Genomic DNA, 27,709 nt, shown 5'->3' with positions numbered 1-27,709 from the left:
AGGGTTTCATCCTCAGCTGGGTCAGTCTTCCGATGGCCAGCGCAATCTCTCCAACCCCAATGCTTCCTCTTCCCTGCGGGAGAGAAACCAGAATTGCCACAGAGAGCCCTGAACTCTGGTATTCTTTAGTCTTTCCTTCCCTCTTCCAGTTTCCTCCAGATTGAATAATACAAATCCCGCCCTAGCTGGTTTGGCTCAGTGGATAGAGCATTGGCCTGGGGACTGAAGGGTCCCAGGTTCGATCCCGGTCAAGGCCACATGCCTGGGTTGTGGGCTTGATTCCCAGTGTGGGGCGTGCAGGAGGCAGCCAATCAATGATTCTCTCTCATCATTGATGTTCCTATATCTCTCCCTCTCCCTTCCTCTCTGAAATCAATAAAAATATATAAATAAATAATCCAAATCCCTTTCTTGCCCTCACAAATCTGGTTCTCAGCCCTTTCCCCATTTCTCCTTTGCCACCTCCCTTTATCACCTGTCTTCTGACACTGAGAGCACCAAGTCCAGCTCCCCATGCTGGCTGGGGTGAGTGAGGGCTGTGCTAAAGAGGCCGAGACATCACCCGACGTCCTTAGGACCCTAAGGTCCAGAGAGTGTCAACCATTCCTGAGGCCTCACCAGCAGCAGGGCACTGTGCTCAGTGCTCTCCTGCCCTAGTTCACAGACACTTCTCACTGCTCTGTCAGCTCAGTACTGGATTACTGGCAGCGAGGCCTAACCACAAGAGGTGGGGTTGTTCCGGCTCCCCAGCTCTTCCTTGGAATCGGAGGGGGGGCGGCTATCAGAGTGGGACAGCTAATAACACAAATAGACTTGCCTCTTCTGAAGAAAGGGAAAAAATGCCACAATGGGGGATGTTCCTGGAGGGAAACAAAATAAAAATATAAAAAGGATAAAAGACCCAGAGACACATACAGTTCAGCATTGTGTTACCATCTCCATTTACCAGCACTGAGGGGCGTGGGAGAGGCAGAGCGATGAGTGGTGGGTGGGGTGAGTCTGGGAATTTTCAGCAGAAGTAAGGATATGGGGGGCAGGTCAGAGGAAAGAAATGTCCCCACCCCCGTGCCATGAAAAAAAAAAAAAGATCAGAAAGGTGCTGGTGTGTGAACTGTGTTTATTTTTTCCAAAGTCTAAAAATACAGTGAAAAGGAAACACACACACACTACAAACTAACCTAACCAGAAACAGGGGAAAAGTGGTCATGGCAACAGCTGAGAAATCGGAGGCAGGAATTTCAGGAACTAGGATAACTCCGTGACCGGGGCTTGGAAATTCCACCCTGTGACGAGGCTCTTGAAAGGTGCCAGCTTCCGATCAGAGTCTGGAGCACTTTCCAGCAGCCTGGGGTGGGGCGGGGAGGGACGGAGCCAGGGGAGGAAGGGAATGTCTCCCACTGAGAGGCAGGCCTGTGGCCTTGGGGGGTGGAGGGTGAGGCATGGGTAGCTGTGGGGTCCTCCATTTAGCCCTCTCTTACAGTAACCATAATTATAACAATAACAACCCCTTACTGCCATACCAGGAATCTTGTGAATTATTATTATCCTCAGTTTATAGGTGAGGACTCAGAGGCACAGAGAGGCTGAGTAACTTGCCTAAGGTCTCACAGCTGGCAAATGGCAGAGCTAGGGACCTTTAGGGGATCACAGATCCCTTTTGTGGATCTGATGAAAGCTATGTACCCAGTACCCAGGAAAAACTTAAAATGAACTTATATACAACATTTTATATTCAGTTTCAGGGGTTTCAAAGAGCCCCTAATCCCATTCCATGGTAAAGCAACTGGATAGTAGGGCCAGCATGGAATGATCTCCCACCCCATCTCCAGCCTGACAAATACTCCAAGGCAAGGCAATCGTGTATATGAGGGTGGCTTACAGCAATTGCCTGGCACCCCTCAAAACCCCTGCTATCCTGGGACCCCGGATTTGGCCTTGTTGATTTGAGAAGTCTTCCCAGACTGCTCTGGTGTTAGGTGGGGATAGGGGTGGGAGGTGGGAGGTGGGAGGCAGGCTGGGCTGGTCAAATTATAATGGGCTCTGTGGAGAAGCCAGAATTGTGCTGTATTAGAGGACAATGCTTTTCTCTCACCCCCTCAGGGTATCCTTTTCGGGTAGAGATTTGGAACTGCCCCGACCAGAAGAGATGAAGGCTTCCTCCCTTAATTAAATGCCCAGGGGTTGCTATGGAAACCAGAGCTTCCAAATCCCGGCCAGACAATGGGGAGAGGAGCTGCCTCTAGCCTAGAAAGTGAAGCTTCAGGGGCCTCACTGGGGACAGGAATGGAAGCCGGAGGGTGAAAAAAAGGGGTGCCAACCAAGGATCTCACCCTCACTTCTCCCTGGAACTGTGGGAAGGGGCCTCTCAGAACCAAGGGGGTCTGCCTGAGACAGGATAGGGGCTGAGACTGAGGGGTGTAAGAGGGGGAGACACACTCCTGGAAAGGGAAAGGGAGTGGGGGTGGGGTGGCTGGAGTCAGGCACTGCCCAGAACTGAACACCTCCTTTGTTCCCAGAGGAGAAAGCCAGCCAAGTTGGTAAACAAAGAGAAGAGGCCAGAGGGCAGACAGCTAGGCGATAAGGCCTGGGCCGCACAGAGCTGAGTAGTGAAGCCTGAGAGAGGGAGGGGAGTCTCCAGAATCCCACTGACAGGCTGACCCTTGGCTTACGTTGTCACATGAACGCGCACCATCACCAGAACCACACAGGACCCACGCAGACACACGCCTCTACAGAAACAGAGTGCTGAAGCACCTGTCGCTGGGGACACAGCCCCGTTTGCATCCCCACCCTTTGAAATGCCTCTGTAGGGAAGGCCAAGGACGGCTCTAACCAGCCCAGCCGAATGTGGCTCTTCAGTAGTCATGGATCCTGCCACCTCGTGTCAAGGAGAAAAGACCCGATTTGGAAAGCATGATGCCTGCCATTCATCAGCACTTAGTGCCAGGCACTATGTTGAAGGCAATACAAACAATCTCTTCAATGCCCCCTCCAACGCTGTGAGTAAAAGTCTTCGCTTACTAGAGAGGGGAATCTGAGGGGAAGTGAGGTCAAGCCAGCAGGCCTCGCCGCCCGCAGCACTGACCTGGGAACTGAACCCAGGTCTGTCTGACTCGAGTGCCTGTGTGCCTTATCACTTTCCCCATCTCTGCTACTAAAACCTCTTGGAAACTTTTCTCAGAAAGCCCACTCTGTTCTCATCCCTTCACTCTCCCACTCGGTGTTACCTAAATACTTCTGTAGAAGCAGCTCCCAATTTGTAAGCTGGTTATCTAAAGGGTTTATATATAACTTGGTGGTTTGAAACCCAAACACATTTTTCCCAGAGAAAAGGTATTAAATGGGTCCAGAAAGGCCACTTGACCCAGAATGCAGCTGACAGTGGTACATCTCGTTCAGGACTAGCCTCGGGCCCCAGTCATCATTAATAATATCATTTCCTCGCCCTGACCGGTTTGGCTCAGTGGATAGAGCATCAGCCTGCGGAATCAAGGGTCCCAGGTTTGATTCCGGTCAGGGGCATGTACGTTGGTTGCGGGCGCATTCCCAGTAGGGAGTGTGCAGGAGGCAGCTGATCGATGTTTCTCTCTCATCGAAGTTTCTAACTCTCTACCCCTTTCCCTTCCTCTTTGTAAAAAAATCAATAAAATATATTTTTAAAAAATATCATTTCCTGGAGAAATACACTCTCCAGTTACATTGGAGAAAAAGAAACGGCTTTCTTTCCTTACTTTCTCCTCCCTTTCCCCCCTCACCCTGCTGGACCTATACTCCAGTTTGTGGAGTGACTCAGGGGGGATGATCATAAATCATAATCAAGGCTACATGCTGGGTGCTGACCAAAAAGGCATGTTTCTTGAGGGGACCAGGGTGGAGAATGGCTCAGGAACCCAGCCTTCCAAAGCAGAGAGAAGGCTTGAGGGCAGGGGAGGCGAGCTTGATGGCTGTCTGCAACTATGTAAGGACTATCTCGATTGCACATAGCTCCAGAGGACCAAACTAGGACCAAGAAATAACGGGGCATCAGAGTTCTCTTTGGTGAGAAAGAACTTTCTAACTATTAAATCTCTTCAAAAGTGGGATGGGCCTCTTGGTGAGGTAATGCATTCTCTGCCACTGGGAGCATTCCAGGAGGAGGTATATGACCTCCTCTGAGCATATGGGAGAGGGGAAGAAGCATTGGACAAGTAGACCTCTGAGATCCCTCTAAATTTATATACTCATTTAGCAAAATGTTATGGCGTATCTCTACGTGCCCAGCACTATGCCTGGGAACAAGGGTTACAGTGGAGACTAAGATGGGGTCCTTGCCCTCAGGTGCATACAGTCTAGTGGGAGAGCCAGGCATTAAATAAATAAATACAATTGAATATGTAATTTCAAATGATGATATCATTATAAAGGAAAATAATAGGGCACTAATGTGAGAATAACAGGGATCTAATTGAGATTGGATTCAAGAGGGCCTCTCTGAAGAACCCACTCAGACAGAGATTTAAAGGATGAGTACAGGTCAGCCTGGAAAAAGTGTGTGTGTGTGTGTGTGTGTGTGTGTGTGTGTGTGCGCGTGCGCGCGCGCACGTGTGCGTGTGTGCGGGCGTTCAAAAAGGCAACAGCAAGTAAGAAGACAAGAAGACCCTGGGGGAAGAAAGAACAGTGTGACTAGAAAATTGTGAGTGGAGAATGGCAAGAGATGACACTGGCCAGAGTGGAGGGGCTGGGTCTCGCAGACCTTGACCTTACTCTTAACTAACTGCCCCTCTCCCGTCCAGGATCCCTAGGCCTTGGTCTCTGGAGCTCCCCCAGGTGCAAGCCCTCATCCTTTCCTGTGGCTCCTCCCACCGCCCTGGTACCTCCCACCTAGTGGTGTTCCTTGTATTTTATCAGTGTCCCAGGCAGTGGATGGTAGAATTCGGCATCTGCCTTGTGTGGGAGGCCCAGGTTTAATTCTTTACCCTTGGCTTTGCTCTCAAGAGGCAGCATCTTTTAGTGGTGGAGCCCAGACTCCGGAACCAGACTGCCTGGGTTCAGATGGTGGCTGTTTGATCTTGCCAAGTTACTTCACTGCTGTGGGCCGCATTTGCTCCACCTGTAGGAAGATGACCATACCTTGCTCCTAGGAGTGTTATGGATTAATATTTGCTAAGTATTTAGGACAGTGCCTGGCATGTAAATCACTGGCAATAAATCATTGCAACATCTGCTTCCCTGCCTCGTCCGTGCTCTCCCAGTTCCACCCCTAGGCCCACAGGGGGAGCCAGGGACCAAGCCACTTTTCCTCCCCGACTTTTCTAGCCAAGGCCACCTCTGGCCACAGCCCTTAAAAAGTAGGTAGAACTGCCCAGCTAGTATGGTGCAGTGGTGGAGAGTCGACCCATGAACCAGGAGATGTTGGTTCAATTCCCGGTCAGGGCACATGCCTAGGTTGTGGGCTCAGTGTCCAGTAGGGAGCATACAGGAGGCAGCCAATCAACGAGTCTCTCTCATTATTGATGTTTCTATCTCTCCCTTCCTCTCTCTTAAATCAATTAAAAAAAATAAAAGTAGGCACAGCTGAGCTCACTGCTGCGCAGCCCTCCTCACCTCCGCAGTAAAGGATGTTCCTAATGGGAGGCGCAGGCAAATCAAAGTGCACTGGTGGTTCCTTCCTCCCCTTCTCAGTGGTTTCAGAGGTTCGGTATTCTGGATACACTGAATGTATCAATGAGTCTCATTTCCTGGGCCCTGGGCCTGATCCCCAAGACTGAGTTTAAAGCTCCTCCCACATGCTCCCATACCACCTTATGCTCATTTCCAACGTCTAACTTACACTTCCACTGCATGTTAGGGTCGCCGAAGGAGGAACGCTCGAGGCCAAACGGGGTGAGGAATTATGAATTTATTAGGTCATCTGGATACCAGATGGTCTGAGCCCCAAAATGGCGCCAGCACCCAAAGATGGGGAGTCAGAGGTTTTTAAAGGACTCTAGACAGGCTTTTTCTGGGCAGAGCATTCTCTGTGCAGGTCCAGATTCTGGGAAACTCCGGAGGGGAGAGTAATGGTCTTAGCAAGTGGAATGTGGTCTAAGCAAGTGGAACGTCCATTGTGAAGTGGCCTAAAGGTCAGTTTCCAGGGGAGGGGGTATCCATTCAATTATTTGATCGGACCTGACACTGCATAACCACTGGCTTTCTTGTCTGAGTCCTTGAGGACAGCAGCTGCCTCCTTGTTCTCGTGCCTCCCGGGGCCTTCAGATGGCACTTAGCTTTCCCATCCTCTCTCAGCAGCCCTCCTCCTGGTCCCTCTGAGCCAGCCACACCGGTTTGCTGTTCTCTCTCCTCGGGGCCTTTACTTGTGCTTTTCTCACTGCTCAACGTGTTCTTCCTCAGGTCTTTGCCTGGCAAGCTCCTATTCCTCCTTCAGCTTACCTATCACTTATTCTAGGAAGCCTTCCATAGGCCCCTGATCTAGGTAGGCGAGTCTCCCTGCACCTGGATTTCTCCACTTACTTTAAGCATCTCTTCACTAGTCTGTGTCTTCCATTCACCTGTCAAGGTCAGTCAGGTTTATCTAATTTACTATTGAATCCTCAGTGCCCAGCAGAGGGCCCATAATAGACCAGGAGTTTATGCCCTGGAGCCCATGGATGAGCTACATCCAGGGGTTCATAAGGCTCCCAAAATCTTATGAAAATGCTTGTAGCCCTGGCCAGTTTTCTAAGTAGTTAGAGCATTGGCCTGAGGACTGAAGGGTCTCAGGTTCAATTCCTGGTCAAGGGCATGTACCTTGGTTATGGGTTTGGTTCCTAGCCCCACTCAGGGTGCGTGCGGGAGGCAACCAATCCATGTGTCTCTCTCATTTCTCTCTTTCCCCCTCTCTCTCCCCCCTTCCTCCCTTCCTTCTACTCTCTAAAAATCAATGGAATAAATATCCTCGAATGAGGATAAGAAAAGAAGAGGAAAATGTTTGGAGGTGTTCCAGGGGGTCAGCCGATCTTCACCCCCGAGCTTGCCTTCCCAGAGCCTCAGGCTGACACCCCAGCATTATGGAGACATCTTCTGGGAGAACCTTAGTCAAAGTCCCAGCTCCACCTGGATGGCAGGACAGTACATCCCATCCCTCTGAGAGCCACTGGTTGTTCCCAGCCTGGAGTGCACCCCCCTGAGGGGCTGCCACCCCCTGAGAAGCTTTTCCGAAGAGAAGGAGATCATATTTGGCAGGAATGCAGGGACCTGGGGGCATCCCAGCCTGAGTAAAGGCTGTCACTTACCACCTAAGGAGGCGACAGAGAATCGTCAATAAACTAAAGAAGGCCCAGTGGAGCGGCTCTGGGTCTGCAGCTGAGCCCCTGGTGCCTGGCGAAGTGAGCTGTGGACTCCCCAGCACCAGTGAACACCCTGACCTGGAAGAGGAGGGGGCAACCTACCCACAGCGAGAAGACCCCTTTCTCCCCCCTGGCAGGGCCCAGCAGCTTTCGGCTCCCCGCAGTCCCCTGGTCCAGGAAGGATCTTTGCTCTCCAGGCAGCTGAGCTCTCTAACCCCCTACAGCACTGTTCCAGCCAGTAGGGACCCCCTTTTCAATACCCGGGGATGGAGCTCCTGAGGAATGAGGAATAAGCCCTTTATAAAGGCTCCACAGACTAAAGAAGGCCCATGGGGGGGGGGGGGCGGGAAGGTTGGGGGTTAATGGGAAATGAGGACACATCTGTAATACCTTAACCAATAAAGAAATTGAAAAAAAAAAAAAAGGCCCATGGATGGTAAAGAAACCATCCATGCCTACCCAACATGCTAGTGCTGACTCAGGCACCCACCCCCAAAGGCATTTCCTGTCCTGGGCCTCTCCCAGCTTCCTCTCCTGTCTCCGCACTAGGCACTAACAGCCCCTGGGCCTCCCATCTCAACCCCCTCCTCTCCGGAATGCCCCAAGGCCCATGGCCGCCCAGCCTTGCTCCCTGCAGTGTTCTTTTCCCTATGCTATCATTAAAAGGAAAACAAGTTGAAAAAGAAAAATGTTTGTAGATTTGCATTCATTTTGGAAGAGAGTCTGTATTTGCTATCACAATTTCAAAGGGTATGTAACTTCCCTCCCCTCAAAAAAGGACTATTAAGGTTAAGAACCGTAGCCTGGCTGGTGTCGCTCAGTGGTTGAGCATCAACCTATGAACCAGGAGGTCACATTTCAATTCCCAATCAGGGCATATGTTCGGGTTGCGGACTCAATCCCCGGTGTGGGGCATGCAGGAGGCCGACAATCAATGATTCTCTCATCATTAATGTTTCTATCTCTCTCTCCCTTTCCCTTCCTCTCTGAAATCAATAAATATATACATATTTTTTTTTAAAAAGAACCATCAAGAAATGTGTAAACACTGGTTTTTTATTGGATGCAGCCACCTATGAATATAATCATTGATATTCAATAAATAGTTATTGAATGGATGACTAAGACTCCTCCTTGTGATTAGGGTATTTTAATGTTTTCAACGGAGCAAAAACAAACAAACAAACAAACAAAAAAACCTCAGAAGAAACCTTTGCCAGGAAAAGTTAAGTGTCCTTTGCATTAGCCCCTCATTCTGTGGCCCTAAATACCTCTCACCTCACTGGGGCTCATCACGCGTTAGACCAAAAGTTCAGAGACTCACAGCCGCTGCCAGAACCCAAATCCTGTCCTGAGATCCACCTACTGCGCCTTTGCAGCCTGTCAGCTGAAAATAATCCTGGGGAAAGCAGGGGTGGCAGGAGCTGAGGAAGGAATCTGCAGAAGCTTTGAATGAGGGAGACTCTGCCCCCTGCCGGCTCCCTGCTCCCCTCCAGCGCCCTGGCGGAGAGCCAGGTGGCCCAAGAATGAGGTCAGAGCAGCGGAGAGAAGGAGGCAAGGCAGGGGGCCAGGGAAGGGGGCAGCCCCCCACTGGGCAGTCTTTCCTGTCAAGATTAGGCTTTGTCTTTAAACTAGTCAGGGGCAGTAGCTTCTGCTTTGGAGCCCTCTCCGTCTAGGGTTCCTATCTTCTACTCCCAAATTAGGAGTTTGGGGAGGGCAGGGGGCGTGGTGGGGGTGGAGGTTCCTCTGGAGCTTGAGGGAAGTCCAGTCACTCAGACTTGGCTTTCTCATCGATCTCTTTTCCTGGAGCCTGGCCACTGCCGACACCTTTGGATGCTTGGCCAGTTCTTTGCATCGCCTACACTTGGTGTGTGGTGTACCAGCCTCTCCACATCACCATGGAAACAAGAGCCTCTGCATCCATCCCAGAGCTGATTTGTGAAGCTATGAGAAGAGTCTGGATTTCAGGGTGGGGTGCATAGGAAGGGCAAAGGAGAAAACCTTCACAGAAATTATGGAGAAAGAGAGAAAGAGGGAGAGAGAGAGGCATGTCAGGGTCCGGAAGGATTGCTTTATAAGCATTATTGGAATAGCTTGTACCCTGTGAAGACGGGCAGCTTCCTTGGAAGGCCAAAAATGCAGTCCTCTCCTGGGCCACTGGTCAGTCTAAACTAATAACCCCTCTCCATCAGCTGTCCCTCAGTAGCTGTATAACCTTGAGTGAGTTACTTAACTCCTACAAGCATCACTTCCCATCTGTAAAATAAAAGTAACAACAGCACTTTGCAGTGTTATTATAAGAATCCAATGAGCCCAGAGCACCAAAAGGTTACCAGTTCGATTCCCCGTCAGGGCACATGCCTGGATTTCGGGTTGGATCCCAGGTAGGATAGGAAAAGACTTCTTAAACAGTGTACAACAAAGAAACAGTAAGCCTAAAGAGAAATACTGATACATGTGACTACATTAAATGTCTAAATATCCTGTTGGTTAAAAACAAGCAAAACATAATTTAAAAGGTAAAAAGGAAAGGCATAAATGTTATGGTATGTAGATTAATTTTTTAAAGATTTTTAATTGATTTTTAGAGAGCGAGAGGAAGGGAAAGGGTTAGAGAGAGAAACATTGATGTGAGAGTGAAACTTGGGCCCGGCTGGCGTGGCTCAGTGGTTGAGCATCGACCAATGAACCAGGAGGTCAGGGTTGGATTCCCAGTCAGGACACATGCCCAGGTTGGGTTGTGGGCTCAATATCCAGTTTGGGGCATGCAGGAGACAGCTGATTAATGATTCTCATAATTAATGTTTTTATCTCTCTCTCCTTCTACTTTCCTCACTGAAATCAATAAAAGCATATTTTTGTAAATAAAGAAGTTCTATGGAGAGTAATCTCATAGGATAATCTGGTCTTTTTCCAGTGACACCCACTCAACTCACCTATTTGGCCTGTGTAGAAGACAGATGGATCTTGGAGAATGACAGTGGATTATTGTAAACTTAACCAGGAGGTGACTCCAATTGCAGCTGCTATGCCAGATGTTGTTTCATTACTTGAGCAAATTCACAAGTCCTTTAGTACATGGCATGCAGCTATTGATCTCACAAATGCCTTTTTCTCCATCCCTGTCAATAAGAACCATCAGAAGTAGTTTGCTTTCAGCTGGCAAGGCGAGGAATACACTGTCACTAGCCTACCTCAGGTGTATCAACTATGCAGCCCTATGTCATAATTTAGTTCACAGGGATCTTGGATTACCTGTTGGAAAACTTGTGCTGGAAAAGGCAGGCTAATGTCCAGTCTTTCACTCCTGCTCAGCCATGTAGGAATGGACCGTGGACCTGGGATAAAAAGCCCACACAGTGTGTGCTGAGCTTATCACCTTGTGTGGGAATACCTTTCTCTGTTTCTTGCTCAATGTGTACTCCTTTGTTCTGCTTAAGATGTGCTCAGTAGCCCTCAGGCATGCCCCCAACTCTTTCAGATTCCATGGGGGGGTTGGGAGGGGTGCTTCTGTTGTGGCACCAGAGGGTGCCTGTAGGCCCATTGCCATGCATTGGATTCCAGGAAAGACACCCTGGCTATGGGGGGCCAACACCCTCTATTAAAGCTGACCTAGCCAAATAGCCAAATTTTATGGCTAGAAACCAGTGATGTGGGGGCATGCTAAGATATTCCTTCTAAAGTGAAGGATAAGTTGTTGCCTCTGGCCCCTCCTACAACCAAAAAAGAGACATAACACCTTACCGGGCCTCTTTGAATTTTGGAGGGAACATATTCCTCATATGGGTATGCTACTTTGGCCTATTTACCAAGTGACCCGAAAAGCTGCTAGTTTAGGGTGGGTCCCAGAACAAGAGAAGGCTCTGCAACAGGTCAGGGTGCTGTGCAAGTTGCTTTGCTGCTTGGGCCACATGATTCAGAAGATTCAATGGTGCTTGAAATAGCTGTGGCAGAGTGAGATGCTATTTGGAGCCTTCGGCAGGCCCCTATCAGTGAATCACAGTCCACGCCCTTAGAATTTTGGAGCAAAGCCCCCTACTATCCTTTGCAGATAACTACAAAACACTTATTTTGAGAAACAGCTCTTGGCCTACTAACTGGGTCTTAGTAGAGACTGAATGCTTAACCATAGGCCACCATGGAGAGCTCAGGTCACCAAGTTTCTATGTGACCTGAGCTCTCCATCATGAACAGGGTGTTATTTGACCCACCGCGCCATAAAGTTGGGCATGCACAGCAGCACTCCGTCATCAAATGTATGTGGTATATACAAGATGGCGCCAAGTAGGCCCTGAAGGCACAATTAAGTTACTTGAAGAAGTAGCCCAAATGCCCAGGGCCCCTCTCTCCCAACATACCGTACACCTATAGCCTCAGGAGGATTTCCTATAGTCAGTGACAGAGGAAGAGGAGAAGCAGGTTTATAAATGGTTCTTCACGATATCAGGCACCGCCCAAAAGTGAACAGCCACAGTACGATAGCCCTTTTCTGAGACATCCCTGAAGGTTGTTGTGAAGGGAAGTCTTCCCAGTGGGCAGAACTTTCAGCAGTGTACCTGGTTGTTCACTTTGTTTAGAAGGAGCAAAGGCCAGATGTGTGACTATATATACTAACTCATGGCTGTGGCATGAATGGTCAGGGACTTGGAAGGAACATGGTTAGAAAACTGGTGTCAAGGAAATTTGGAGAAGAGGTATGTGGATAGACCTGACTAAATAGGCAAAAAAAAAAAAAGTAAAAGTATTTGTGTCCCATGTGAATGCACACAGAGTGACCTCAGCAGAGGAGGATTTAATAATCAAGTGGCGGGGGGGAGGGGGAGAAAGAAGACATACGTAATACTCTTTGTAATACTTCAAGAAATAAAAATTATTTAAATAAATAAATAATCAAGTGGATAGGATGACCTCATCTGTGGATATCAGTCAGTCTCTGTTCCCAGACACCCTGTCATTGACCAATGGATTTATAAACAAAGCAGCCATCATGGCAGGGATGGAGGTTTTGCATGAATTCAGACACATGAACTTTCACTCACCAAGGCCAACCTGGCTATGGGAATTATTGAGTGCCCGATCTGCCAGAGACCAACACTAGGTCCCCCTACATGGTACCATGGGTGAACAGGTTGACTAAATTGGATCACTTCCATCATGGAAGGGCAGTGTTTTGTTCTTACTGAAATAAAAATTTACTCTGGATACATATTTGCCTTCTCTGACACAATGCTTCTGCCTTTTCTGGATATTTCATATAAAAGCCCCTGCCAATATGTGGTTTCTTGTGTCTGGCTTCTTTCAATGAGCATGTTTTTGAGATTTATTCATATTGTAGCATGCATCTGTAGTTAGATATCTTAGACTGATATCTAAAAGCAAAATAGCTATATTGCATGATAAATTTATGTTTAAAAATGTAAGAAACTGCTAGAGCAACATTCTGTTTACTAGATGGGATGCTACCTGATCCATAAATTGTTCAGTAAAAACAATTAGATGGAAGGAAGGAAAGAAAGAGAAAAGAAACTGCCAAACTGTTGTCCAAAGTGGTTGCAACATTTTACAATCCCACCAGCAATGCATGAGGGTTCCTGGTTCTCCATATTATCTCCAAAATTTGTTATCTGTATTTCATTTTTATTTTTTTAAAATATATATTTTATTGATTTTTTACAGAGAGGAAGAAAGAGGGATAGAGAGTTAGAAATATCAATGAGAGAGAAACATCGATCAGCTGCCTCCTGCACACCCTCTACTGGGTATGTGCCCGCAACCAAGGTACATGCCCTTGCCCTTGACCGGAATCAAACCTGAGACCCTTCAGTCCGCAGGCCGACGCTCTATCCACTGAGCCAAACAGGTTAGGGCTGTTATCTGTATTTTAAAATATTGCCATACCATGAAAAAAAAAAATATCTTAAAAGGTTCAGTTGGGAGGCTATCGATTTTGAGGATAAAACTATCCTCTTTCAGCCAGAACCGGTTTGGCTCAGTGGATAGAGCGTTGGCCTGCGGACTCAGGGGTCCTGGGTTCGATTCCGGTCAAGGGCATGTGCCTTGGTTGCGGGCACATCCCCAATGGGGGGCGTGCAGGAGGCGGCTGATCGGTGTTTCTCTCTCATCGATGTTTCTGGCTTTCTATCCCTCTCCCTTCCTCTCTGTAGAAAATCAATAAAACATATTAAAAAACAACAACTATCCTTTCAAAACAAAACAAAAAAACCCTCACTGCGGTCCTCCAGGCGGCAGAGGGCGCCCCAAGGCAGGGCCTCTCTTCCGCGCCTCCCAGCGCCATTTTAGCAAGATTCCGTTGCTAGGAGACGGCGATGCGTCTTTCGGCTTGAGAGCCGGGCCTCCCAGCTGTCCCAGGCTCTGTTTTACCTGAGGACTAAAGTCTACGGTCTCACTACCGTCCAGGGGCAGTTGCAGAAGGCCTCTTCCTGGGGGCATTTTCCTTCTCCCCCCGCTAACGCTGGCCGCGGCGGCCCGGGATCCTTGCCAGATCCAGCCCTCTAGCCTGCTATGTCTAAGAAAGGGAAAAAGGCCAAGACGCCCCTTTCGGATGAGGAGCAGCTGCTGCTGTTCCAGCAGAGGTTGCTGGCAGATGAGGAGGTGGCTAGGAGGAAGGAGCGGCTCCTGAGCGTGTTCCTGAAGGTGATGCTTCCTCATTACCCGCCCAGCCCACCCCCTCCCTGCGCTGACCCTGCTGCCTTAACCCTGCCATTGTGGCAGCGTCATTTGTATGCTGGCCTCCCTCCTCCGGAAATCTTGAGACCTAAATATACTTAGATTTCAGGCAACAGTGTTTGGAAGGAGGGGCGGTGGTATAGTGCTTGGCAGTCACAACTGAGTCCCAGAACTGGGACAGTAGGTGTTCTCAGCCATCCCAACTGTTCGAAACTCTGATAGTCTCCCTGGAGTGTCCTGCCCTGAGGCCTCCATCCTAAAGGAAATTCACCCTTCCCCTCCTTAAAATGCCATCTGGCCGTTCCCGTCTTACTTGAGATGCTCCCAAAACAAGAACAGGAGTTACCTGAGTGTTAGCCATTAGGAGCTTTGGTCCCTCGGAAAAGACAAAGGGTAAAAGTGACAGTTGGCAAACTAAGTGCAATCTTGTTTGTTGTGCTGTATTAGGGCTTTTAACCCTGACCTCCTTCAGGTGTGTTTATTCCTTCACACAGGACAAGCTGGCCAAGGAGGAGCACAATAGTGCTCTGAACCTTAATAAGATTAACACACAGTGGAGAACTGTTCTTCGAGAAGTCAAGACCAAAGAGCTTCATAAGGACATTGAGATCCTCAGCCAAACATTTGAACGAGTGGTAGACTGCAAGGACAGTGTTATCAAGGTAGGTGTTCTTCCCAAGGAAATACTTGAACATGGCTGCCTTGATCTCTTCTCTTAGTAGAATGGGCCAAGAAAAGTAATTATTCAATCTTCACGCCCTCACAAGCAGCAGGCTGTGATGAAACTAGGCTATTGGTAATAACAACTTTCACTGAGATGAAGAGGAGACTATTGTGAGGTGGTCATCCCTCTCCCTCACTTAGAGGAGCCCTTGCTTTTAGTCATCTACTGCCCCAAACTAGTACTATACAATATTAGAGTTATGAGGCACAGTAGACATCACCCCAGGACTTGAACTTAGTCCTACATCTTCATTTCAATGTGAGACTACTCAGTTCCAGAGGGAGGAAATGGCTCACCCAAGGTCACTCAGCCAGTCGATGAGAGAGCTGGGACTCAGCACAGGTTTCTTGATTCCTACTCTAGTGCTTTATTCAACCAAATTCTGTTTGCCTCTTTGATTCAACTTCAGTAGCCCTGGATAAGGCTGAGAAGATCTCAGTGGGTAAGAGCAGTTCTGGATCTCCAAGAAATTCAGGCAGTCATCCTTATGCTATTGGGAGGTTCTTGTATCCATACCATCTTTAAAAAAAAAAAAAAAAAAAAGTTTTTATTGATTTTCGAGAGAAAAGAAGGGAGAGGGAGAGAGAAAGAGAAACATCCATGAGAAAGAGACATTGATTGGCTGCCTCCTGAACTCCGCCCCCCCGCTCCCCCAACCCAGTGTGTGCCCTGACTGGGAATCAAACCAGTGATCTCTCAGGTACAGGGGACAACACTCAACCAACTGAGCCACACTGGGCCTTACCATCTTTTTTGCCAAGAAATTTTGCTGTATCGCTTTTTTCATTCTATTTTAATCTCTGCCCACTGGTTCCTTCCCCTTAGGCTTTCCTATCTATCTATCTATCTATCTATCTATCTATCTATCTATCTATTTAATTTATTTCAGAGAAGGGAGAGAGAGATAGAAAAGAGAATCATTGATCAGTTGCTTCCTGCACGCCCCACACTGGGGATCTAGCCCGCAACCCAGGCATGTGCCTTGACTGGGAATCAAACTGCGACCTCCTGGTTCATAGGTCAATGCTCAACCACTCTACCCTGCTGGCCGGGCTTAGGGGCATGCAGGAAACAGCTGATCAATGATTCTCTCTCATCATTGATGTTTCTCTCTCTCCTTTTCCCTTCCTCTCTGAAATCAATAAAAATATATTTTAAAATGATCCTCTCGCCCTAACTGGTTTGGCTCAGTGGATAGAGCCTCGGCCTGTGGACTGAAGGGTCCCAGGTTCGATTCTGGTCAAGGGCATGTACCTTGGTTGCGGGCACATCTCCAGTAGGGGGTATGCAGGAGGCAGCTGATCGATGTTTCTCTCTCTCTCTTTTTTTTTTTTTTAATATATTTTATTGATTTTTCACAGAGAGGAAAGGAGAGAGATAGAGTTAGAAACATCGATGAGAGAGAAACATCGATCAGCTGCCTCTTGCACATCCCCCACCGGGGATGTGCCCGCAACCCAGGTACATGCCCTTGACCGGAATCGAACCCGGGACCTCTCAGTCCGCAGGCTGACGCTCTATCCACTGAGCCAAACCGGTTTCGGCGATGTTTCTCTTTCATCGATGTTTCTGACTCTCTATTCTTCTCCCTTCCTCTCTGTAAAAAATCAATAAAATATATTTTTTAAAAAATGATTCTCTCTTTGTCTTTAACCTTTGGCATTTTAATTATGATGTGTCTTGGTGTAGGCCTCTTATTTGGGACTCTCTGTGCTTCCTGGACTTGTATGTCTATTTCTTTCCCTAAGGAAAGAAAGGTTAGGAAGTTTTCCATCATTATTTTTTCACATAGTTTTTCATTCCTCGTTCTCTCCCTTCTCCTTTTGGCACCCCCATGATGCAAATGTTTGTATGCTTAAAGTTGTCCCAGAGGCTCCTTATACTATCCTCATTTTTATGGATTCTTTTTCTTTTTGCTGTTCTGATTGGATGTTTTCTGCTTCCTTATCTTCCAAATCTCTAATTTGATCCTCTGCTTCCGCTTCACCTATTTCACCTTTGATTCCCTGTATTCTTCACTTCAGTTAGTGTATTCTTTATTTCTGACTGGTTCTTTTTCATGTTTTCCATCTATGTTTTTATGTTTCCTATCTCTTTATTGAAGTTCTCACTAAGTTCATCTATTCTTCCCCTAAGTTTATTTAGCATTTTAATATAAACAGTGGTTTGAACTCTGCATCTAGTAGATTGCTTGTCTCCATTTTATTTAGTTCTTTATCTGGAGTCTTTTTCTGTTTTTTCATTTGGGACATGTTTCTTTGTCTCATTTGGCTGCCTCCCTGTGTTTGTTTCTATGTATTAGGTAGAGCTGCTACATCTCCCTATCTTGGTAGAGTAGTAGGTGTACTGCAGGGTACAGTGTCACAGCCTCCTCAGTCACCCGAGCTGGGCCCTCCAGGTGCACCCCCCATGTGGGCTATGTATACCTTCCTGTTGTAGTTGAGCCTTGATGGCTGTTGGCACCTCAGTGGGAGGGATTTACCCGTAGGCTAATAGGTTGTGAAGACTAATCGCAACTACCATGGAAGATCAGCTATGCAGGGGCTGACCCCACAGAGCAGGATTTACTTCAACAGGGTTCTAGTGACTGCTGAGTCCACCCTTTGAATGTATCCTTTGTAGAGGAGTTTGGGTGGTACTTCGACCTGGTCTGAAGCTGTCCACCAAATGCACTGGCTCTGGAGCCTCCTGGGAGGTGCAGATCAAGGTCAGCTGCCACCTGTGTCCTGCCCGGGGCCACTATTCATGAACTACAAAGCAATATGTAGATGGCTGCTATTTGTGCTGGAATTGGATTTGCCGAGCAGAGGCCAAGCTGTGAATTAAGGCTGGCTGCCACTAGTGCCAGGCCTGGGGTCACTTAGTGAAAGGTATGTGGCATGCTGAGGCCAGATGCTGCTTGTTTGTTTTGTTTTTTTAATAGCCAATCATTGTTTCTTTAGTGTCCATTTTTTGTCTTTTTAAAAAATATATATTTTTATTGATTTCAGAGAAGAAGGGAGAGAGTTAGAAACATCAATGATGAGAGAGAAGCATTGCTCGGCTGCCTCCTGCACACCCCCGACTGGGGATTGAGCCCCCAGCCTGGGCATGTGCCGTTGGCTGGAATCGAACCTGGGACCCTTCAGTCTGCAGGTCGACTCTATCTACTGAGTCAAACAGGCGAGGGCCAGATGCTGCTTGTTTGAGAAATTTTAGAAAAGTCTGAAGCATTTACCAACATAGGCCATTTGTATGGAAAAGCCACAGGAAATGGCTTGGACTGGGCCAACAAGATGAATGGGATGGGGTCTCAGGGAATCAGCAGAGCAGGGCCAGCAGTGTTAGCCAGGTTGATGGAGATTCAGATATGGCACCAGCCTGCAGGCTCTGTGGGGCAAGGGCCCAGAAAAAGAACAATGGCCTCTGCCAACACTTCTGTCTGGGAAAAAACTGCTCCTCCAGCTCTTGCCTTAATGTCAGACAACTCGATTCCTTGCCAGACAATTTAGTTCCTCCCTGTATGTCCCTGGTGCCTCAGCACTGGAGCTTAGAGGAAGTGAGTCCAAGTAAGTCTGTGGGTAGGACCTTTAAGAGGAACTGCCTAGGACTCCAGAAGCCCCGGTCTCACTCATCCACAATCCCCACTGATTTTTATAATCACAAGTTATGGGGACTTCTCTTCCTGGCACTGGAACCCTGGTTTGGGGAACTTAGTGTGGGGCTGGCACCCCTCATGCCTCAGGGGGACCTCTGCATCCAAGGTATCTCTCTACATGTGGATGTGGGATCAGCCCATTCAGCAGCTCTGCCCCTCATAGGACTTCTGTTCAGCTAGATTTCAGGTGATTCTTAATGATAGTTGTTCTGTAAGTTTAATTGTAGTTTTGATGTGGTTGTGGGAGGAGGATTTGAGTATTGCTTTTACCTATGCCACCATCTTGACCTGAACCTCCAGATTATCTTTCTAAAACAAAATCTGATCCTGTCATTCCACTGCTTAAGTCTCTCCAGTGGCTCCCCTCTTCTACAGGAAAAAAAATCCGTACTCCACGGAAAGAATAGCAAAGCCCTTCATGATCTACCCTCTACCTGTACCTTTCATAGCCAGCCTTGTTTCTTACCTGTGCCTTTATACATGCTATTTCCTCTACCTGGAATTTAATTTTTCCCATCTCCTCAGTTTTCCTGGCAAACTCTGACTCATCTTCAAGAGTGATACAAATGGCATCTCTTCTGTGAAGCCTTCCCCAGTGTTCTTAGTTAGATGTAGGTACTCCGTTCCTTATATCCCAGTGTCACTGGTAAATCATTAATTTCATATCACTTAGCATGTTAAACAGTAATGTTCTGTTTGTATAACTTTTTTCCTACTTCAAGACTGCAAGCTCCTTTGAGGGCAGTGGGGATGTCTTTTAGTCTCGGAATCCTCAGTATCCAGCATAGTACTGGATAAGCATTTGTTGAGTGAGTGAATAGTCATCCATTATCAGAAACTATTTCATAAGATTCTTTTTCATGTAAACATAAGGTGAAAGCTAGCTCTGCATAGGTTGTGGTGGGACTCAAGGTGTTTGGATCATATGGGAACTCAGTAAATGCTTCTTTGTTCTATTTACTCTAATTTCATTTTGCTTTCTTTTTTTTTAGGACACAAAGTTTTCTTTAATTATTTTCTTGGGATAAGAAACACCACACTTCTATTCAATGTCCAACCAACTGAACCACACCAGCCAGAGCTCATTTTACTTTTTTGAATGGGTACTACATTTCCATTGTCCAAAATTAAAAAGATAAAAAGTTACATAGTGAAAATTCCTTCCCACTGGTGCCTTCCAGCTGCCCAATGCCCATTAGTTTCATGAGTAAACATTATTTTACACAAATGGTAGTATTACATACTGTTCTGCCCATTGACTTTTTCATTTAACAGTATGTCCTGGGTGCCTGGCCGGTGTGGTTCAGTGCTTGAGCATCCACTATGAACCAGGAGATCAGGGTTCAATACCTGGTCAGAGCACATGCCTGGGTTGCGAGCTTGATCCAGTAGGGGGCATGCAGGAGGCAGCTGGTCAATGATTTTCATTATTGATGTTTCTCTCTCCCTCTCTGAAATCAATTATATATATATATATTAAAAAGGCAGGACAAATGCTTGATTCCTTCTCTTCCCTGACAAGATACCCTAGGTTCAACTTGTTTATTTTTGCCTCAGATTTCGAAGCAGCCATTTCTCTATGAATCCGATTCCTTTTAGTGGTAGCACCATCACTGTAAATGTTTGTTGTCCCTAGGACACTGGCTGGCTATATGGGGTTCTCTGATGTCACTCTGACTTTAAATTCAATAGTGGGAGAACCAGCACTCTTTGATCCAAAGAAAAGTCATCCACCTAACCAGCTGAATACATCTTTAATTTTCTCACACAGAAGTCATCGAGCCAAAATGGTAACTCTGTGTTTCCTACCCAGTCTTTAGCTAAGGACCTGTCAGAAGCTGATGAGCAGTATGCCCATGCCCTGCGCAGCCACATGCACAACATTGACCAGCTGTTGGCCTTGCAGAGATGCCGACTCAACCTCCTGGAGGAAAATTACAGCATGGAGCTGGAGACCCTAACCAAGGAGTTTGAGATAGAAAGGTATGGGGGTTTGAATCCAAGGGCGCATATAGAGCCTGTGTCAAGGAGCTGTCTGTAAGCAGGTGGCCAGCATCCTGGAGCATCCCACCTTGATGATGACATTACTTTCCAGCAGAAAAGATCCTGATTTCCTTCTAAACTAACGTGGGTTTAAGCTTGTGGCCTTAGCCTTCCTTTGCCCGTGCCAGGTCCCTATTTGTAACATCTCGTCACCCACTGTCAACTATCAAAATCCTACCCATCTGGCAGGGGACAGGAATGGGAAGGAGACTTCTCACTGTAACCTTTGCACTTTTTAATTTTTATATCACATGAATATATTAACCTATTCAAAAATAAAAATAATCTTATTCATTCTTTTCAGCCCTACAGGAAATAGATCCCTCCTTCCCTCTGTTTTCCTTCAGTACCTAAGAGTTTGTACCATTCATATAGTTTTATTACATACTGCTTTGAGTTGTCAGTATTGGTCCATTTGCTTTATTCCTCAGAGCAGGGACAGTGTGTTATCTTCCGTAGGAAGACAATTATTGAACAACATGAAAAAGAGATTCGCTACCTACAAGATGTCTTCATGGCCATGGAGCAGAACTACATAGATTCTGAGTATGAAAGCAAGCTGGAGTTCCAGAGCATGTGGGATGATCTCAAAAACAAGGTACAGAGGGGAAGTAATGGGCAAGAGCTGGGTGAGGAGAGAAAAATGCTCCAGGCTAGCAGAGCTCAAAGAGATCCCTTTAACCAACATAATAAAATGCCTGTTGCCACTCTAGGTACCCCTATTGCCTTTTGTACTTTTCTGAAAATTGGTCGGGCGGGAGGATCATTCTGAAATATCAAGGAAATGCATTTTAAAGCTTAAAAGCAACAAGGAAACCATCTGGCTTCGCCTGGGAAAGATATGCTTTGATTTCCGTCCCAGTCTTTTTACCTATCTCCCTGAAGACCCTCAGCTAGTCAAGTGTTTCTTCTAATCTACTCTGTTCTTGCAGGATTCCATAATTATTTTGAAAGGTAAGATCATGGTGCATAGCCATGAGATTTGTAGATGAAGAAACTAAAGCCCCGTAAAGTAGAATGACCTGCCAAAGTCCTGCTGCTGGTTTGTGGCAGAGCCAGGAGAATCCAGTTTCTGGCCTCTTGGCCAAAGTGCTTTCCACCATCCTGTAGGACGCAAACTTTAGCTAGCCTGCAGACCTGGGTTTGAGTATGAGATTCTTTGTTTTTATTTTGCCCTGTACTGTTTTGTAAAACATTTAAATAAGGTTCCCAAATTTAAAAAATGGGGATTTCACATAAAAACCCAAATTTTCACCTTCCCTTGAAAAATCTGAAGGTCTGGTAACCCTGGGTCAATATTTCCAAATGGAGACACTCACATGGAGCTGAGCAGCTGTGCCTTCCCCACTCCCCCTGCTAAGAGCGTTTGCTCTCTGGTTCACCACAGGCTCCATCTAGCCCAAAGCACTTATTTATATCATCTGCCTGGTCTTTGTAGGCATTTTCATTGGCGACGCTGCACTATACTATGCTATAAACAGTGCAAGAGTGTGAGGTTGCTGGTGGAAGTGAAAGGGCACTAAAAGGGTAATTCTGAGCATTGGCTATGTTGGGGCCACTTCCTAGAATATAGAAGAGAAGCACTTTCTAAGACTGCAACTAGAGAGTGTAGTAGAAGATCTATGGAGAAGGTTCCAGGATGCACTTAAGAATTACACTGATGCCACAGAGGATCGAAAGATTGCCTTTGAGACTTTGAAAGTGAAGGATGAGAAGAGCTCCAAAGACATTGAAGTACAGATGAAAAGAATACAGAAACTACAGGTTAGTGCAGCCAACCAGAAATACTCACTGCTTTAACTGCTCCCATGTTCATCTTCCCCCAATTTCTACTGGGCCTCATCACTGGTTGGGGAAAGATATGCTTTGATTTCTGTCCCCAGTCTTTTCACCTGTCTCCCTGAAGACCCTCAGCCAGTCAAGTGTTTCTTCTAATTTACTTTGTTCTTCCAGGATTCCATACTTATTTTGAAAGGCAAGATCATGGTGCACAGCCGTGAGAGTGAAGAACAGAACCAGTACATTCGTGATGACAAGGAATTGGTCCTTGTACAACTACGAAAACTTAAGGCCCAAAGGACTCATGTCCGGGAAATAGCACAGGAGAATTTAGTCAAACTCACTCTGGAAAGTAATGCCACCCTCAAAGTTCTGAGAGCGATTGTTGATAAGGTAACAGGGGAGAGGGTGGTCCAAACAAAACCAAGGAACTGGGCTCCCTGTGAAGTAAAAAGGGTTTGAGAATGGTAGAGGAGGCATCCTCCTGCTTCCTGCCTGAGTGGACACTTGGAATACCTTTTTTATTTCATGTTCCCTTCCCCCTCACATTTTAACTTAAATGCATTAATAGTGAATGGATTTTATAAGAATGTCAAATACTTGCCATACAGTAAGCACTCTGTGTTAGATGTGTATATTACTCGTCTCCCACTTAAATTAATAGCTTCCCTGGTTCAAACAGGGAACCAACTCCACTATTCCCCTTCCCACCTCTTTTCTAATAAAAGGTGTCTTCCTGCGTTCAATAGGGTGAAAAGATCCTTAAACTTGCTGAAATATGTAGGAAATTTGAAACAGAGGCAGAAAAAGTGCTGCCCTTTTATTCTTCAATATTGACTCCGGAGGAGCAGGAGGAGATAGAGGAAATTATCCCAGAGGAGCTTACTGAGGAGCTGGCAAAGGTAAAGTTCCCAGGGCCCAGAGGCCTTGGCTTAAGGTTGGGGATGATGGACCCTGGGCTGTATTCACTAATGGGCCCCCTCTACACACCTCCCTTTAAATCAATTCCCAGGTGATAGCAGACTACATAGGGATGGATAATTTCTGGAAAAGGTACAACAAAGTGAAACTAGAGCAACTGAGCCTTCAACAAAGACGTACCCAATTGTTAGAGATCAACGGGAAGCTGCGGGAGATGCTCAAGCGGTACTTGGATGGCATTTCAGTGAGTGATGAAGTGCTGAGCCAGCTCAACCCACTCTTCATCGTCAACTACCGAAGCAACTTACCCCAGGCCTTGTCTAAACCTACAACCCAGCCAGATGACAAAAAACGTTCAACCACTTACAACATCATTGAGGCAGCCCACGTGATCTCCCATATCCTGTGATACAAGGAGAAAAATCTATTTTCATTCTCCAGAGAATTTTTTGAGAGACCTGAGGACTTTGCTATTAAAAATTCTCATAGAGTTCATGAGCTTCTTATATCTTTGCCATATTGGACAGAACAGTACACTTTGACAACACCAGGAATAAGCAGCCCCAGGGCATGGAGAGAATAGCTAGGCAACTACTAGGAGGCTTATTTCTCAATGAAGCATTGCTCCTGGAGTCAGGGCACCCTGGTAGCCAAACCTACACCTCCGGGACCTAAAAATCAGAAGGGAATTCAAGAACAAGTCCCTGAAGTAAGTTAGGACAGGAAGAGGAGGCCAGGGGAAGAGGTGACTCAAAGCCTCTAACCCCCTCCCCCATGACAGACAAGATCCAACTCAGAATGCCTTTTCCCCAGCCCCCTCACCTCATTCCCACTTACAAAAGTAGCCTCAGAAAGTATCAGTTGAAGAATGCAAAGAAGTTTTAAAAATTATTATTTATTATTTCTTTTTGCTCTTGTTTCGTTTCTCTTCCTTGAGCTTCTTTTTGGAGACTTTAGGTCTGCTGGCCTTTCTGTATAGGTGATACCCAATGAGGCTCAGGAGGGCTGGCACCATGGCCATGCCCACCAGAGGCAAAGTGCCCTTCATCAGCTTTTGCCAGTAGTTGGCTCGGATCAGTGCAATCAGCTCCACGTCAAACTGCAGCACTGCATCCGCTGGAGGCAGAGAGGAGGTGAGGGTTAGGATCTCTGTGCAGTTTATCTGAGACTCTGAATGAATGAAAACAGGGAAGGCAGGCCACACCAGAGCAACAACTATGAAGCTGGCAAGATTTAAATGTGGGGTTGAGTTCCCTTAGACAAGGCAGAGATGGGTTATGAGCAGAGTCTAGTGATAGTCATGTTTACCCCAAATATACAAATGTGGCTTGGTTTTCATGATGGGTCTTTGACAGCACAGGAAAATTTCCTGTGGGTCTAAAACGTACACACTGTTCTACATTTATGAGTGAGAGAAACCTCTATACTAACTGTACTCCATTTCCAAACAGCCACAAGGACACAATCTTTGCAGGGCTGAAATTAATTGAATTTAAACTAGACTTTTAAATTCCACCAACCAATGAGCATATTCAATGAAATTATTAGAAAAGATAGGTGTTCTAACATAAGAGCTGGAGAGGAAGAAGGATGTGTCTTAAGAAAGTAGATATGGGGGAATGAGTGGGAAGTGGGAGAGAAATGTAGATAGAAGCAGTACTAGAAAGCAGAAGGTAATAGAGCTTTGAGTAAGAGTTCATTTCTCTTTAGTCACCCTGTCTTCTCTCTAGGTCTCCCTCTAAGCTGGAACTGGGATAATAACTTTTACCCCTGTGCTCTGAAGTATAACACATTTTAGCTAATAGAACATGTGTTATAACCAAAAGCAAGAGACACACATCTTGTGAAATCTGTTCAATCCCAGGCCTTTAAGAATAAAAATCAACAGTGACTTGAGAGGGCTTTTAAAGTTATGAGGTGGACTTGGCTTTTAAAAGTTTTTTTGTTTCATTTTGTTTTGAATTACTTGACTGTGATCATTTTTCCTATCTCTTCCCTGGTAAAGACTGAGAGGAAGGGTGGAGATGCAGCGAGAAGCCATGCCAACTGCATAAATTACACCATTTGTAATTGTAGGAAAAAGACAGGAAATTAGTCCAACGTTCTAGGAAGGGTGACATGCGCAGCAGACCCATGTAGCACAAGAAGGTGTCTCCTTTCTAAAAAGCTGCTGGCTGCCAGAGGGCAAACCAGGTGACATTAACAGGTTCTCTAGTCCCTATGGTGATCTAAGCAGGAAAAAAGAGGGCCCCAGCCACCGCTGTCCCTTTTAGCAAGCTGACTTAGACCTTCTCAAGCTCCAAATTGTATAGCTCTGAGAGACAGGGTATTTTGATGATTTGAAAGAGAGCTCTAGTCAGGTTACCTGGGATAGATGGTGGAAATCCCCGTTTTCCATAGGCCAAGTGAGAAGGAATGATTGCCCTTCGCTTCTCTCTGAGGGAAAGAATGTAAGTCACAGCCAGGGGTGGGAGCAGGTGGGCCAGCAGCCTCAGTCCATCTGAAGCCCCACCAGCAAAACCCTGTAGGTCAGTGGTCGGCAAACTGCGGCTTGAGAGCCACATGCGGCTCTTTGGCCCCTTGAGTGTGGCCACGAAGTTTCAATCGCACTGTACGTGCACACCCGCACGTGGTATTTTGTGGAAGAGCCACACTCAAGGGGCCGCAGTTTGCCGACCACTGCTCTAGGTTTTCATGTCCAAAAGATGACTTTTTCCCCCACTTTATACCAAACAGGTTGACCAGCAAAGGTATACATCCCCCCACATGCCTCAACTGCTCCAACAAAACCCACAGCCAGAGAGGCACAGAGGCTTGGAACGCCCTCAGGGGTCCCAATGACTGAGGCAAAGCCAGGGTCCTTTGTCCCATGTTTCCCTGCCTCCTCTAGAAGCAGGGATAGCAGAGAACGCTTCTAGCCATGCAAAGGGAGTACCCAAGCCCCTCTCTGCCCAGATACTCACCCTACACACATGTCTAGAAGGCTCTGCTCCAGACCTTGAGGAAGAAGACATAACTGAACAGGAAGTTACCTACATTCCCAAAATCCCAGGAGAGGAGATCAATGGTTCCCCCTTCACCCTTAGTTGAGCTCCCCGCTTCTCAAATCTCTGGCTCCCTTCTAGTAGGGTATGGGGCAGGAGGAATATTAGAAGTGGGGTTTGAACCTCAGGAGGGGCCATTTCTAAGGGAGCTTAGGGACTGAAAGGGTGAAGAAAGCACTTGGGTTGGGATGAGTGGGAGGCACAGGCCACATACCTGGGATCACCTGCTTTTGGCCGAGTTCTATAACCAGAGGGTCTCTGGCCAGGGAAGTGTCAATAACACGTCCATCTACCAAGCTGCCCTGGGGGGAGAGAGCATCCGGAGCTCACACCTGGTAGCCCTCCCTCCCAGCAGGCGCAGCCCCCTAGCAGCTGCAGCCTCGCACTCCCTTCGGGGCAGAAAGGAACAGGAAGCCCCTCAGGACTGGCACTGCTCGGAGATCTCTCCACCCTTCACTTCTCGGTGCTCGGGAGGAACTGGGGGGAAAGCAGGGAGGGGAAATGGGCAGGAAGAGGAACGTTCCCCCACCCTCCACCCGCCACGTGCTCGAAGACCCCAGAGCCCAGTTATACTCCCCGAACCACTCGCCACGTGTCCAAGCCAAAGCTGACGTGTTTCATCTGGGCGCCGCCCCCTCCCAGGCTCCGCCTGGGCCCCCCACACCCCTCACCGTGTAGTGTATGTGAAGCGTGTCTCCAAAGGCTGCAGGCTCCGCACACGGCTCGGGGGGCTCCACCTATGATCGGACTACAGGAGTCATGGAGGGTCCTCCAAAGATTCCGTTCTTGCCCCTAGACCCCACCCCCCCAACTCAGTAGTCCCCGCACCCCCAACTCAGTAGTCCCCGCACTTCTCCCGGCTCGCAGGTCTCCGACCTGTATTCCTGTATTCGCGCTCCAGACCTGCCCCGCGGACCGGACAGGGACAATCTCCTCACCAGGGTCTCCACTTGGAGGACTCGGACAGGACTTTCGGTTTCGAACCCAGTGTCAGCCTGGGACGCCGCCCCGCTGAGCAGCAGCAGCAGCGGCAGCAGACAGAGCGGGAGTCGCGGCGGGCGCAGGGTCATGATTCCACACGGCGCCAGGCGCAGGACACCAGGACCGGCTGCCGGTGTGGCGGCGGCTAGAAGAGCGGTTCTCTCAGCGCCCAGGCTGGACCGGACAGGACGGGGCGGGTGGAGACACACCAGCCCCTCCCCCTGCCGCCCATCCTCCACCTTGTCCCCGCCTCCTGGGGGGCGGAGGCCACAGGGAGCCCTCCCTACCCTCTCAGATCCGAGGTTTGGATTCGGACTGGTCGGTCAGTTCGCGTACTGTCCCACAGCGAGGGCCTGGGACACACAACACCCATTATTAACCTGTGTGGCAGGCACTCGTCTGTAATCCTCAAAACCACCCCGAAAGGTAGCCAGAATGGTTTCCATTTTACAGATGAGAAACTGGGTGCTCAGGTTAGTTTGCCCAAGGTCATCCAGCTTGGTGGCGACAGGGACCGAATTCAAACCCAAGACTGCCTGAGTCCAGCTTTTTTTTTTCTGACTTTGCCAACCACACACGGCTCCTCACA

At 47.6% G+C, this 27,709-nt stretch overlaps 2 protein-coding genes and 1 pseudogene across 4 annotated transcripts; 2 read left to right on the top strand and 1 right to left on the bottom strand.

The window, feature by feature from the left end:
* The first annotated feature begins 2,864 nt into the window (after positions 1-2,864).
* Positions 2,865-7,597, top strand: LOC118650678 (annotated as a pseudogene).
* A 6,030-nt stretch (positions 7,598-13,627) lies between these two features.
* On the top strand, positions 13,628-23,590 carry CCDC65 (coiled-coil domain containing 65). The gene is made up of 8 exons (XM_036300862.1): positions 13,628-13,958; positions 14,486-14,653; positions 20,166-20,335; positions 20,855-20,993; positions 21,962-22,159; positions 22,349-22,567; positions 22,924-23,076; positions 23,187-23,590. Exons 1-8 carry the CDS (start codon positions 13,827-13,829, stop codon positions 23,502-23,504), a joined length of 1,497 nt encoding a protein of 498 aa, XP_036156755.1. The 5' UTR covers positions 13,628-13,826; the 3' UTR covers positions 23,505-23,590.
* A 380-nt stretch (positions 23,591-23,970) lies between these two features.
* Positions 23,971-27,346, bottom strand: FKBP11 (FKBP prolyl isomerase 11). 3 transcript variants are annotated; one of them, XM_036300863.1, is made up of 6 exons: positions 27,078-27,346; positions 26,811-26,876; positions 26,354-26,441; positions 26,059-26,092; positions 25,461-25,531; positions 23,971-24,211 (listed from the first exon to the last, which is right to left on the bottom strand). In XM_036300863.1, exons 1-6 carry the CDS (start codon positions 27,207-27,209, stop codon positions 23,994-23,996), a joined length of 609 nt encoding a protein of 202 aa, XP_036156756.1. In that variant the 5' UTR covers positions 27,210-27,346; the 3' UTR covers positions 23,971-23,993. The 3 variants fall into 3 exon arrangements, with proteins under 3 accessions (XP_036156756.1, XP_036156759.1, XP_036156758.1); XM_036300866.1 differs by having other exon boundaries at positions 26,059-26,127; positions 27,016-27,153; XM_036300865.1 differs by having other exon boundaries at positions 27,016-27,153.
* Positions 27,347-27,709: the final 363 nt, after the last annotated feature.

The sequence above is a fragment of the Myotis myotis genome, unplaced genomic scaffold (genome assembly GCF_014108235.1).
Source record: "Myotis myotis isolate mMyoMyo1 unplaced genomic scaffold, mMyoMyo1.p scaffold_m19_p_3, whole genome shotgun sequence".
NCBI lineage: Eukaryota > Metazoa > Chordata > Mammalia > Chiroptera > Vespertilionidae > Myotis > Myotis myotis.
This window is presented reverse-complemented; position numbering and strand designations above follow the sequence as displayed.